The sequence below is a fragment of the Pteronotus mesoamericanus genome, unplaced genomic scaffold (assembly GCF_021234165.1).
Source record: "Pteronotus mesoamericanus isolate MK-2021 breed Mesoamerican mustached bat unplaced genomic scaffold, CSHL_Meso_final contig_168, whole genome shotgun sequence".
Classification (NCBI taxonomy): Eukaryota; Metazoa; Chordata; class Mammalia; order Chiroptera; family Mormoopidae; genus Pteronotus; species Pteronotus mesoamericanus.
Genome location: NW_026555067.1, coordinates 111,393 through 126,168, shown reverse-complemented (window position 1 = coordinate 126,168; position 14,776 = coordinate 111,393). Strand labels below are relative to the sequence as shown.

The 14,776-nt window shown below is 43.0% G+C and overlaps 1 protein-coding gene and 1 pseudogene across 1 annotated transcript; one reads left to right on the top strand and one right to left on the bottom strand.

Annotated features, from left to right (window-relative positions):
• Positions 1 to 884: 884 nt before the first annotated feature.
• On the top strand, positions 885 to 9,071 carry LOC129064627 (zinc finger protein 449-like). Its single transcript, XM_054565758.1, is given in 5 exon segments — positions 885 to 1,238; positions 3,020 to 3,224; positions 7,862 to 7,963; positions 8,259 to 8,737; positions 8,739 to 9,071. Coding segments are annotated over 5 exon segments (1,473 nt in total).
• Positions 9,072 to 13,616: 4,545 nt separating this feature from the next.
• Positions 13,617 to 14,299, bottom strand: LOC129064624 (RNA-binding protein PNO1-like; annotated as a pseudogene).
• Between the last annotated feature and the right edge of the window lie 477 nt (positions 14,300 to 14,776).

The window sequence follows — 14,776 nt, the reverse complement described above, 5'->3', positions numbered from 1 at the left end:
GCACTTGAAAAGGACGTATAATCTACTGCTTTGGGGTAAAATGCCCTGATAATATTAGTTGAATCCATGTGGTCTGGTGTGTCGTGTAAGGCCGCTGTTTCCTTGTTGACTTTCTGTCTGGAAGACGTATCCATTGGTGTCAATGGGCTGTTAAAATCCTCTACTATGACAGTAATTACTGTCGATCTCTCCATTTATGTCAGTCAAGATTTGCTTTATATATTTAGGTGCTTCAATGTCGCGTGTGTAAATGTTTACAAGGGTTATGTCCTGTTGTTGGATTGATCCCTTTAGTATTATTTAGTGTCCTTCTTTGTTTCTTATTACAGTGTTTGTTGTACACTCTATATCGTCAGATGTAAGTATTGCTTCCCCAGTTTTTTTTTTTTTTATTTGCATGAAATATTTTTCTGTCCCTTTACTTTCAGTCTGTGTGTCTCTTTCCTTCTGAGGTGGGTCTCCTGTAGACAGCATACATATGGGTCTTGTTTTCTCATCAATTCAACTACACTATGTCTATTGATTGGAGCATTTAAGCCATTTACATTTGAAGTGATTATTGATAGGTACGCATTTATTGCTATTTTAGTCTTTATAACTATGATCCTCTCTTTCTTTCTTTCTTCTTCTTAAAGAAGTCCTTTTAACATTTTCCTCAGTTCCTAAAAATTATCTAAAAGATTACAGTCTGCTACTTCGGGGCTTTGCTGAAAAGCAAGCAATTAAAGGAAGTAAGGATGCCCTCTGGTAACCACTGCTGCTTCTCCTTTCTCATTCTCCCTGCCCTCAGCTGTAGGTGTCTCATCCAAAGAAATACACAAAGAAAGAAATTTGAATCTGAGACTTCAGGTGCCAGATAAATTGGACACTGCTGGAAGAGGGCAATGTCTACTGCCTTCAGTCGTGCTGTCCAGGCCTCCTTGAATCTGGGCTCGGTGTTTCAAGAGTATGATAATGACTCTGAAGTCTTCCGTCAGCGTTTCAGGCAGTTCCAGTACAAAGAAGCAGCAGGGCCTCGTGAAGTTTTCAACAAACTCCGGGAGCTTTGCGGTCAATGGCTGAAGCCAAAGATGCGTTCTAAGGAACAAATGGTGGAGCTTCTAGTGTTGGAGCAATTCCTGACAATCCTGCCTTGCGAACTAGAGACGTGGGTTACAGAACAATGCCCAGAGACTACAGAAAGTGTCGTGTCACTATTAGAAGAATTAGAGACCGGACTTGAGATACCAGAGCCGCAGGTGAGAAAAGAGTTTGGGACCTGGGTAATTTACCAAACAGGTATCAGAGGCAGGTGGGATTGGATAGGACATTTGTCTCTGCGTCATTCTTCAGCCCCAGGATTTCTCCACAGCCCTTTTCATGTCTCTCTTCTGCCAGAGAAAACCTATAGGTCAGTGGTTTTCAACCTCATCATACTCATCCCCTGCTTCTGTAACAAATATTCTCCAAAGTCCATTAAGTAAGTGTACTTAAATGACCTGCATAGTTAACATAGCCTACCTACAATTATTCCTCAAAAACACCAATATTATGCTCTAGTGTCTGCAGACCAGATCTGGCCACAACCTGTTTTGTATACCCTGTGAGCTAATAATGGTTTTGAAGTGTTAAAGCACTGTTAAATAGAGAAGGGGAAGAAGGAGGATAAGTCACAGTCTGAATGTGGCACACAAAGCATAAAATATTTACTGTCTGGCTCTTTACAAAGAAAGTTGTCCAACTTTTGAGTCAAGTAGAGTCTTGAAGGAATTTAAAGGAAAAGGAACATGGTTTATTAAAAAGTACAAAGCGTTTCAGCGCACGCATGTCTGGGTTTGAGGGCACCACAAGATCTATGAAGTTGTCAGTTGCTTGCCTCTCTGCACAGACTCACTGTGAAGGCAACAGGCAGTGTTTCGGACTGATACAGCTCAAACACTAATAGCAGTGTTGCTGCTGGTCATGTGATTTTCCGAAGTGGCAAACAATTCTTGGTGAATCTGAACAATTAGCAGTATAACATTTCATTTTTTTAAATAAAAATTTAGTTACAGTTTACACTCAGTATTGTTTTGTATTAGTTTCAGGTGTACATCATAGAGCTTAGACGGTCATATATTGTACTTTACAAAGTGTTCCTCCTGATATTTCCAGTACTCACTTGGCACCATACATAGTTATTACAATATTAATGACTATATTTCCCGTGCTGTACTTTACATCACCATGAGTTTGATTTCCAAAGTAGTGCTTCCCTAGAAAAGTCAAGCCAAGCTAAAATTTGCAAAAATGTGTTGTGATTATATGACCAACAAGGTGAGGTTCTTGACAGGTTCTTATTACCTACATGAACACTTGAGGGGGACACTCCAAATTTGGTAGGGACCTGGAGCAATTCTGCACTGTTCATTATCTATACTCCCATCTCTGCCCTCTAAATTCTGGTAGCCAGCACCTGCCATCACATCCAAAACACCTTCTCGGGGTGGTGGCCCTGCCCTCTGTTCAGAAGCACCGGGTAAAACCTGTTTGGGGTGTGCGATAGCTGAGCACAAGGCAGCATCTTTAGAGAAGGGAGAAAGTAGTTCTGGTTGGGCATTAGGGGCACTGGAGTCTTGTGTGCTGATGGGGCTCTGCAATTAGCCTGCATGAACAGGACTCTTCCAGAGTTTGTTGCCTCCAGGATGGGATGCGTTTGTGATTTCCCTTCCTTTCTGCGTCTCCTTGTTTGGCTTACTACATGAGATGTTGTCTTCATGTGGTCTAATCCTGCATTGCCCGTATGGTAGGCACCAGCCAAGGGTGGCTCTTGAGCACTAGAAATGTGGCTATACCAAACTGGGATATGCTGTAAGTATGAAACGCACACCACATTCAGAAGACTTAGGCTGAACAACAAGGCAGGTAAAATATCATATTAATAATTCTTTATCCTGGTTACATTTTGAAATTTTAAGATGACTTGCGTGGCTTGCATTATATTGCTACTGGGCACTGCTGGTCTGGGCTTTAGAGTGATGGGTTCTGGCATTTTCCCCAGATTGACAAGCATGAAATGCTCTCGGAAGACTTGGCAGCAGTCAGAATGGCAGACATACTACCAGACATCCACCTGGAGGCACTCCCACTCCAAGCAGTACGACCTGTCTCCACGGCCCCAGTGGCAGAGGCGTGGATCCCACAGGCAGGCCTGCAGGAGCTGAGCTATGGCACTGCTGGGGAAGGCCAGCTCTTTCTGGACCCTGGTAAGGCAAGGGTTTTGCTCCTTTTCCTTGATTTCTGTTTTGAGAGCTCAGGGGCTCTCCAGGGTTGGAGTTGGCTAGGAACACTGGATATCAGATGAAAATGGATCAGTCCGATAAAGAGGAGGAGGAGGAAATGTCTCTTGGGGAGCAGCGGGCCACAGAGCACATCAGCTCGAACAGGGTTCAGAATCCCTTAAGCTGAGGCTGAGGGACCTGCTCAGGAAGGAGGCTTTAGCCAAGAATGTTATACCGGAAATTGAAGGGAGTTTGAGTGTTATGAATCAAGATTAATCTCCCCAGTATATTTTTTTTATCAAAGGAATTTGTGTTGTTGTGGGTCCCAAGGGCCTCAGTTGCTCCTATGGCATAAGAGCGACATTCACACATGCGACTTTATCAACATACCGTACTCACTTCAGATCCTTTAAGACGATGTAATCGCTTGCCACAGTACAACAAACATGTATCTTATCCATGAAATCCTAGACCAGTGTTTCTCCAAGCATACTAAGAAGATTCTCTGTAGCAGGATCGCCTGTGGTGCATTTTTAACAAGCACTCCAGGTAAATGCTGCGCATACTACTGCTTGAGAACCACTGCTCCAGACAATGCAGGAGTTAGTCTAGGGGGAGAAAGTCCAGGGGAAGAAAGACTTGTAGAAGTTCATGGAAGTCTCGAGGGTGGTCGAGGACTTTCCAGGATTGTGTAGAGGGAGAAAGCACAAGGTTCTCTGGGCAGATCCTGAGAGATATCACGTTAAAAAAGACCATTATATTGTATTTGAATTCAAAAATCTGTTAAATATTCAGGTACCTTTCCTGGGTTCCTTGCTTTCTTCCCGTGTCTTAAATGCGTGAGAATGGATATCCTAGACACTAGGACCCATTTGCTCTTGAAGCCAATAGAAATTCTACCTCTGGTGCTTGCTTACTTATGGTTTTCCACTCTCTCCTATGGTCTCCATTCCAAGTGCCACATCTCCTCTCCAGGTATCTGGCAGACAGTGGGGAATGGTACATGTGAGACTTCACCCTCTCCTTGGAAAGGATGGCTTGGTCCATTCTAGGCCTAACAGTAGGACCATGTGTTATCTGTGCAACACTACCCTGCCCCCTCATGGAATTCCTCTCATAACGTCACAGTGTGGTTGTTTGGTCACAAATTTGTCTCCCTTTCTGCATTTATTCGATTTTTCCGGGTACCAAATTTTGTAGCTTGCTCCAGCAAGTTCTGGGCATGTAGAAGACATGTACCCTGCCTCGTTTTTTGTTTGTTTGTTTGTTTGTTTGTTTGTTTGTTTGTTTTTAACAGAGGTGACCAGGAGGAAAAACTCAAAAGGGCATATGTATATCCATTAAGGTCAGAGCCAAACTATGTAAAATATTGACATTTATATTCCAGTCCCTACCTCACCTATATCCCTGCTCTGTTAACAAGTTTTTTAAAAAAATCTGTATTTCTATGTGTATGCCTGCAACACGTGGCAGAACCCAGCCAGTCGTGTTGAGTTATAAATCTTTCTGCATATGAGTTCCCATTACATGTGTGAATTTGTTCCTCTTACCAACAGTGCCGGGTACAAAGATCACACATGATGCTGAGCAGCACTATTGCTCTTGATTTGAATACTTTAGTCTCTAAAGCACAGGAAAGTCCAGTATATTTAACAAGGGAGAGACAGAATGATGTAACAGGTAAAATATAACAATTAGGAGGAAAGGAAATTACCCCTTTCTCATCCCTGTTTAAAGTGGTATAACACCCTTTATCCTGCCCACTGGGAGGTCTTCATGTCTACCTCCTGGTCACCAAAGTCTCTCCCTCCTTACCACTTGTGGAGGGTCGAAGGGATCTGCGGGCTGATCTGGGAACAAGATATGACCAGGAGGGAGCAGTAGCACACACAAGCTTTGTGGGGCAAGTCTTTGTCAGGTGTGCTTGTTGGGAAAGTCAGGGGTCAGAAGGAGAGGGGCACAAGGAAACTCTCCAGGGAGTAAGGGCTCAGAGGGGGGGGCTTACCTGCCTAGGTGATGTCATAGCCCAGTAGCACACTGGCAGTCTATAGGTCCGAGAATTCCAAGGGCAGTGGCAGCTTGGGATCATATAACCACAAGGCTCTGTCTTTTCAATGGCTAACAGCTGTGGGGTGGTATTTTTCTGGGCTATGCAAAGGAGGGTGGCTCTAAATGGCTAATAATCTGATTCTGGGGCTAATTTAAAAAAATGGATGTGAGAGAATTTGAGTTTGGCATTTGCAGGCTTTTGAGTAAGGAGTCCTAGCCGGGAGTGAAGAGCAGAACAACCCAGGGCCCAGTACAAAGAGGGCTCATTTACACCCTTAGGATCACTTCCAGCACAGCCTCCCAGGTGGTTGTGAGGGCAAAGAGAAGAGTGCTTCCAACAGAAGTAGGCTTAGAGGCATGACTTCTGACTGGCATTCAATGTTGACCAAACTACCCTGGGGCCAAGCTATAAAGGATGCACGGTAAGCATCCTTCCATGGGCATGTGTCCGCAGGACAAATTTCTAGGTTAAGAACGATTGGTTAGCGGGCATATACATTTAAAACTTTAACAGATATGGTCGAATGCCCTCCAAAATCACTGTACCAATTTATCCTCCCATTACAGCATATGAGTGCCTGTGTCTGCTCACTTTCACTCACGGGCTTGCCTTGTGATGAGTGCCATGGCTGTTTTCCCCATGTTGGCAGACAGAAGGAAGGCTGATGTCTGTGAAAATCTTTTAAGTCGGTGTCCAGTTCATTCATCATTTGTGGTAGTATTTTACTGACTGCATGAGCAGAGGATGGGAACTGAGGTCAGAAGGGTGGCAGATGGGTCAAAGGGGGAGTGTCCTTAGCTGACATGGGCCATGAGCATAGGTTGAGGAGTGCAGACTAGTGATAGTGGCAGGAGCAAGGCTTTGAGCATCCAGAAAGTGGAGGCTGAGTGCACCTGAGCCACAAGGATCTGAATGTTACACAGGAGGGAGGTGGGTGGGGTGGGGTTGGTAGACAGTTAAGAAGTGCATGAGGTGAATATCCAGCAAGGAGCTCAAGTTTGGGCCAGCCTCTTTGAAAGCTGGCACCAGGGAATACTATGCTGGGGCGAGTAAGCAAGGTGACAGTCCTCAGTCTTCTTTGGTTGGTGCTGCACAGAAAGGGGCAGCTGGACTGATGGTAAGTCCATGAGACCCAGCTGCCCGGTGGTGATACTCCTGGCCTTGTTCTCATGACTGGCTGCTAGATCCTGTCCACAGGGCGGTTTCAGTCCTTGACTAGTCACATCTTTAGCTCCCTTTCACCCAAGGGACAGGTGTCTGGGTTGGTTTAATGGTGACCTGTGATGAAGTCTAGAGCCTGAAGAATATCAAGTCCATGCTCTATGTATGGGCTGGGAGCCTCCACAGGAACACATCCTTTCATTATGAACTTATTTTCACGTCTCTCTAATGGGGGGATTCTGGGCCTCCAGGTTTCTGCCACCCTGAGGCTGTGCCGCTGTCCACCCACCACCTCTGCGATAGCCCGCACTTCCACTCGATGGCGGCTTTCCTTTGATCCATGACATGCAGTTTTATTTGACCTGGGACTCATACCCTCTCATCCTAACTTTAATTTTGAAATGTAGGCATAACCAAAATGAACAGTTGTATTTAAGGTCTCTTCATTTGAAATATCTGGCCTTTTTTTAAGTGAAAACAGGAAATAAGGTATTTTAGTCGACTTCCTGCGCTTTGATAGAATATCCTGAAAGTTAAATTTTCCTTCATATCAACATTAGCCGCACTAACCTGCTAATGTCATTTTACTAATTCCAATATTTAAACATTGCCCTGTATTTCCATCTGAAATGAGCCATTTTCCAACGCACACTTTACTGCAGACCAGCAAACTTGGCCAGAGGTAAGGTAGGAGTGTGCAAAGAGGGTGGAGCCACAGCAGCTCTCCCTGAGGAGAGGGGTGGTAGGATACAGGGGCACTTCTGTTTTTTTTTTTTTTTTAAATTGACAGTGAGAAACACTGTTTGGTGATTATTTGGGTTAGTTTCAAGAGAATCTACTTCTAGACTTCAGCTGAAACAAACATATACAAGTTACTTACTTATTTATTTATTTTTGCCTGTTGGTTACCTACTTCCGTTGCCATTATAATTTGAGTGTCTCTTACTAAAATTCTTCCAGTAACCAGTTTCCTAACCCCTACTTTGGCCTCTCTCTTTCTTCACTTGGCAGTCAGTTAGACAGTGTCTCTCAGTTTTAATACGCCAGCACTTTAGGAAATCTGACTTCATGTTCTGGCCCTCACCTACAGTTCCATTCTCAAAACAAGAGTGGAACACATTCAGTGTATTGACGTGACACCAGAATTGATTCACCTCCCTTCCATAGACTGGAGGAGAGTAGGTTTGAGTTGAACACAATAGGATCTCCCTCACCCCCAATTTGAGTTTTGTCCTCATCTTGAAAACTGAAAAAACACAACAAAAATGACTTGTCAGAGGCTCCTGGTAAAGCAGCGCGGACGAGGTAGCAGGCAGATATTGAGAGGCCACATGTCCCAGAAAGAGACCTTCACACTGCATGAACCTGTGTTGACTCAAACTGCCCTTCCTCCCATCTCTCCTACGGCCAGCATATCCACCACCAAAGCCTGACCCCATAGAGCCCTGGATGAAGGAACTACAGGACTGCATGGAAACGGAACAACAATTGCAATGGCTCGACTTCAAGACAGGTAGGTGAGGGTTCATGTGATGCTCGGGAAGAAACTGAAGAAATTTTTGCGCTTACTCCCAGAGTAAAGAGGTGTCGGATGTCACTTGGAAGTTCTTATCTTCCCACTAGCTGTTGAGTATAACTCTTCTCAGTCCCTACCTCTCCATTCCCTTTGGAACATGGTGACATCTGCAATTTCTATTCGCACTCTTGATTTTGATGTTGGGAGAGAAAATGTGTCAAAGCAGATCAAAGCAGGAAAAAAACAACAACAAACTAACTGGAGAGTATGTATCCACTTTCTGTTTCTTCAGATGGAAATGCACTTCTTGATCCCAGTTTACCAGAAGACTCGGAACAGCCGAAAGATCAGCTGGGAAATCCCGCCGAGCAGCTATCCAGAGAGCACCCATTGCCTGTCTGTGATCGGAACCCCTTTCCAGAAGAAAGAGCTGAGAGATACAACCAGGAAGAACCTCTCAGCCCCGGGGCCCATGAGCAAAACCGTGCCCAAGAGAACCCACACCAATGTACTCACTGTGGGAAAGAATTTATTTCCAATAAGGTACTTAATGGGCACCTGAAAATTCATTCGGGAGATCTTCCTCATGAGTGCCTTGAGTGTGGGAAAAGATTCCTTCGTAAGTCCAACTTACAAAGGCATCTTCGAGTTCACACAAGGGAGACACCCTATAAATGCAATGCATGTGAGAAGCAATTCAGTCAGCTGTCACACCTCACAGAACACCAGAAAACCTTTTCTGGTCAAGAAGTATACACTTGCCCTGAGTGTAGGGAGCGTTTTTTGCAATAGAAAAGGTTTTGCAAACCATCTAAAAATCCACACAAATGGAAGACCTTATAAATGTCATAGTTGTGGAAAAACATTTAGTCGACAAAGAGACCTTAGTGTGCACCACATGGCACACACTGAAGAGAGACCATTCATGTGTGAGTATTGTGGGAAAAGCTATAGACATAAATCAAGCCTTGTTTTTCATTTAAGAACCCATTCAGGGGAGAAGCCATAGAAGTGCACTCATTGTTTTACAAGCTTCATAAAGAAAGCATGCTTTAATATGCACCAAGCTGCTCACTTCAGAGAAAATCCTTTGAGCATTTGTTGAGGAAAACAGTCTCTACACCAATTTACACAGATCTGTCAAAGCTTTAACCTGCATTAGGTTGTCTTGGAAGAACAGTTTTGTTTGAGCTTATTCTTAAGAACAGCTTTGTGGTGTTTGCTGTGCTTAAAAATCCATCTTCCAAGGCAAATAAATTCTAGAGTATTCACTGACTATTGCCTCTGTCCCAGACATCATTCTTTCTGCGTAGGCAAGTCTTGTTTAATCCTTACCATGAAAATGTCTTTGTCCCAGGCCAACGACAGCACAGGTGTTAGTAAGGAACATATAATGTCGGCATTCCTTTCAGGTCTAGGGTCCGTAATCCAATAGACGGGGATGTACCCAGTTGACCTGTATCGCTATGCAATATTTTGGTCCTGTGGAAATGCTGTTCCTGTTTGATTGTCCCTGACTAGTAGTTGGAGCAACATGCAGATGATTCCCTGACAGTGCCAACGAGCAGTTCCCTTGACTCCCTCTTACGCCACATGTCAGAATCTCCTGTGCACCAAGGGCGTGTTTATACATCATTTGAGCCTTGAACGCAGCCCAGTTTTGAAATGTGGAGCACTTCCAAAAGACAGGGACAAGGGGAAATGCCCAACTCATAAAGTATACTGCGAGGGGCAGAGAACAGTACCTGCCACGCAGGTACTAGGAAGAATGAGTGGATTATTTAAACGTGGTGACCCTACCTGAAGTGAACTTCCAGGGAGTACTATATTTTCTTTTTGTTCTTTGAAATGATGAAAGCCTTGAAGGCCACAAACTTTAAGTGTAGCCTTGGTCACATCCCACAAAACTTACGCAATGTTCTTACTTGTTATTTTGCCATTGTTTGTTATTGCAGTTTTTATTTTATTTCCTTTGTGCCCCAGGAGTTGGACATTGTAGATATTTTTTTCCTGTCAAGTTTTGGTTATAATGCAAAGTTGTTAATAAATGTGGTTCATCCTAGTTTTGCTTTGAAGTTTATGTACATGTTCTTGAAGATGCATGTCCTATGACCGTAGAGACTAACGGTTCCATTTGTAGGAGAAGAATGGTTGTGTCATCAGTTTGTAGCTACTCACCTTCTCTAAAAACCACCAAAATGTACGACAAACATCTTTTCCCACTCCTTGGCTTGTGGTTTCGCTCACTTATTGGTGTCCCCGATGAAGAGAATTTCCCAGGTGTTACATAGCTCAACTTATCGTTTCCTTCCCCTCTACTAGTAGTGCTGTTTGAATCCTGGTGAAGAAATTTTTTGTCTACCCCAAGATCATGAACATACTTTCTACATTCTCATTTTAAAGTTGTATTATTTTACCTTACGCATTCAGATCACATTTCACCTGGAGTTGATTTCTTTTACAAATGGTATGAGGTAAGGTTCAAGGAAACACTTGATACTTTGTCCTCGGCCCTTGGGTCTTAGCCAAAATTGAGATGGTAAGAGAATGTTTTTACCAGCCTGTACATGGAATCAAGCAATTGTGTTATGAACAGGATCCCAGGCGAAGGGATATCTCATACAGAGGTCTGAGGAGAGGGGCACGGAGTGGCTGGAGGGAAAGCTAGAGTGTTAGGCAGGGGCCAGGTAATGAATGGAGGGTCTAGTAATCCACTTGATGGAGTTGGAACCTCACCCCACAGTCAATGGGAAACCACCACTCTAGTTGAGAAGTACTGGTGAGATGTGCGTTTTAGAAAGCTGACTCTGGCTCCTGGATGGGGATTAGGGAAGACAAGATGGGAGACGGGAAGACCAGTGAGGAGGCTGCTGCAGATGAGAGAGAAAGTGGGTTGAGGTAAGGGCAGTGGTGTGCAGATGGAACAGAAGGGAAGGATTATTTGAAGGGAATGTGGAGGCAGAATCCATCCACAGGCTCCAATGACTGACTGGATATGGGGAATGTGACAGCCAGATCTGTGTCCTGAGCACCTGGAGTCAGGAGACTAGGGGAGCAGGCCGTGAAAAGGGAATGAGGACCTTCTTAGCCGATAGATCCATGGTCACCCGTTTAAAATCATAGAAGTTTCACTCCTGTCATCCTATTCACTCTCTTCTAGACTGTCTCCCACCCACAGCAATTCGCTCCTTTAATAACCTTTGGGGGCCTATTATGTTCCAGATAACGCTTTAGGTACTGGGGATGGCAGAGTCCCAGTGCTCGGGAAAGATCACAGGTTAGTCAGACAAGACTAAAAGTTAAGCAGAAAAATTCTACACCAAGATGGTAAGTTCAGTAACAAACAAATACGTTGGAGGAAGCTGGTCAAAAGGTACAAACTTCCAGTTGTAAGATTAATAAGTACTAGGGAAGCAATGTACAACGTGATGTCTTTAGTTATCACTGCTGTATGATATCAACATACAGGAAAGTTGTTAAGAGAGTGTATCCTCTGAGTCCTCATCACAAGGAAACATTTTTTTTTCTTTTCCGTATGTTCTTTCTTTTTATTGTGTCTCTATGAGATGACAGATGTTAGCTGAACTTATTGTGGTCATCATTTCACAATATATATAAATCAAATCATCATGCTGTACACCTTGAGCTTAGAGAGTGACGTGTGTCAATTATTTCTCAATAAAACTGGGAAATAGAAAGAAAGAGAAACTTTAAAAAATCAAAGATTAGTCATTACCCTACAATACAGGAATGCCCCCTCTGGCTTGTTATCCACAAGAATCAAAATCAGCATCTCCAGGAGATATTAATGTTCACCTCAATGTTCACGGCAGCATTATTCTCATGAGGCAAGCTGTGGAAACTATCCAAATGTCTGTCAGCAGATGAATGGATAAAGAAAATGTGGTATATACATTCAATGGAATAGTATTCAGCATTAAAAAAAAAAGACAAGGAAATTCCGCAATATGCAACAACATGGATGAACCTTGAAGACATAATGCTAAGTGGAATAGGCCAGTCACAGAAGGACAAATACTACATCTTTCCATTTACACGAGGAATCTAAAACAGTCAAACCCTTTAGGATCAGAGTAGAATGGTGGTTACTAAGGGAGGGAGAAATGGGGTGTTGCTACTCAGTGGGATTCAAGATTCAAAACACACAACTATCCTGTAAAATCTTACAAACTGCATTTAAGGAGGATGATCAATAAGCATTGCCGAAGTGAACAAATGAACACATTTTTAGAAGGAGAGAACAAAGACTGAGATGTTGTTTACTGGTACCTGAGGGTCTACTAGGGGTGGTAGAATGGTTGGATCAGCAATGTCCAAGTGTTTGCTGGATAGACCCAGACACTCTGTTTTATATGTACTCTGAGGAAACCACGATTGGGTTCTTGGGTTCTTGGGTTCATGAAATGGGTGTCAAGAAGCAACAGTTTCTTCTTTCTCGGAAGACCCTACACAGTGACCGCATATTAACATTCAAAGGGAAAAAACCCTGACAGTGGGGAATGAAATACTTGCGGCTTTTGATCTGTGTGTTTTTTTTCACTCTATGTAACCCATAGACATATGGGCAAGACAATGAGAGTTTCTTGACCTCCTTTTCTAGGCTCCATACTGTTAACAACGTCTATTATTATTTTTTCAGTGCTTACACTATATCACAAGTATTACTAAGTATTTGACATATTTCATCTCATCCTCACAATCGCCATATGAGGTAAGAACCGTTCCTTTTTTCTTTTTTAATATACTTTAGAAACGAGGGAACTGAGGCTCGGAGAGGTTTAAAATATTGCCCAAGGTCACACAACTAACTGTGACTCAAACTGCAAAGCTTGACTCTAAGCCCTGACACCCTTTGTTCCTTTCTTCTTCTTCTTCTTTTTTTAATTAATGAAGTGAGTGCTTACATTTCAAAAATGAATAAACTGAATCAGATAATATTTAAATAGGCAGGCACTAGTTAAAACACTCTATTACATTTGAAGAACATTTTCTTAGCATTAAGAACATTCTGTTATCATACTTTACTGCTTAGAAGAAAGAAACCCAGCATATATACTTATATAAAAATAACATTCTTTCCTCCTGTCAACCTTGTGATACAGGTCTTCAATTTCAGTTTTACAAGTGGCAAAATAGGTACAAATATTAGCCTTTTTGGTCCACACGGTAGAGCCAAACTGCTGCTTATGAATGACCTGATTGTAAAATAGTGACACACCACCCAGTGTTAAGGGTCATGATTCAGAGAGGTTTTCTGAGATAATTCTTTAATTACAACTCAGAGAAGAAATGTTCATAAATTTATAGGTTTAAAAACTTATAAACTCTTATAGAAAAATAAGAATTTTCCCTCCAAATGAGAGACTTAAAAACTATGCAAATCTGCTGCATGTAATTTAAAATGAAAAAAAAGATAAGTTATAACTAATGTTTAAGTATAATCACGGTACTAAAGTTTGATACTTACATTATATTCAAAGCCGTTGAATGAATACTGTCAACCTTTTCCTTTTTGTTTATTCTTCTGGCTGAGAACTGAAGAAGGGACAGAGGCTTGGAGTGACTGAAAAATCCTTCTCATGGCTTCTTGTGACCACTTGTAAAGGGTAAGGTCTTCTTCTCTGGAGTCCAAAGACAAAAGTCTCTGATTCGAAATCAAAATCCATCTGCTGTTCTGCTAGCCACAGCTCGAATATTGCCACAAACCTTTAATGGAGGATTTCCCAGGATGAGTTTGCAAATGGCAGTTCTTGCCATCTTGATGTTTTGGAAAGATCCAAGGATGTGAACTTTCACATCAGCTAAAGCTCTCCGCATCCGTGTCACATTCTCTATGGTGAACTTGGTTTTCCCTCCTTTGCCAGTGATTCTTCCTATTGCCCTCGACAGGTGGTCTCCCTTTAGGGGCTTCACATCTGTCATTTCAAAAGACTCTAAGAAGAGGTCATCCAACCTAATGAGGGCAAGTGCATCCTCCACCTGAAACCGGAGAATAAAGGCTTCCACCAAATCAGCCGCTTTTGTCAGAGTGCTAACATCCTTGGTTTCTTTGCAGGTCTTGATGTCTACACTCCCTCGATTTCAAGTTAAAGTGTATCTGAAGTCCCAAATGTTCTACAGTAGGAGTAAATATCTTCAACCAGTTCTTTTAATGGTGTGTATCTGTTAGCTGGGACTGGAATTTTCCTTGTTTCTTCTTTCCCACCCAGGATCCCGTACCCGGAGAGGGGAGGAAAGACGGGCCTCTTGGCGGGCCGGGCCTCCTCCGTGTCCATGCGACCCGCATCCCCGCCCTCCCCAGCCCTCCCCAGCCGCAGACAGCTCTTCAGCCTGACGTTTCTTCGCTCGCCGGCTACGCTTGCGAGTGACCTGGGTGAAACTGTCCTCGGCCCCAGAGATCCATCTGTTCCTTTCTGAAAACAGATTTTTTGTTCCAGCCTGAAACTGAATACTACAGGTCCATAAACCCTAAATCAAACCACTGGGGCAAGATGTGTAGCTGTAGCATACAGGCTTTTCCAATAATAGCAAAGTAATACATAGCACCTTCAGTGGGACGTGGGGCACTATCCCATAACAAAACCATCAATATTAATGCAGACAATGCATGAACAATCTCCCATTAATTATGGGATAATTAAACTTTACAGATATCCTCACATCCTTTCTGATCAAGTTTTGCTCCTCAATTTTTGCAGCAAACTTAAGAAGAACAATCTGCTTTTGAATAGCTTTTTCTGCTTCACAGCTGTATATGAGGGAATGTAGACTTTTTTGAGATTGCACCCC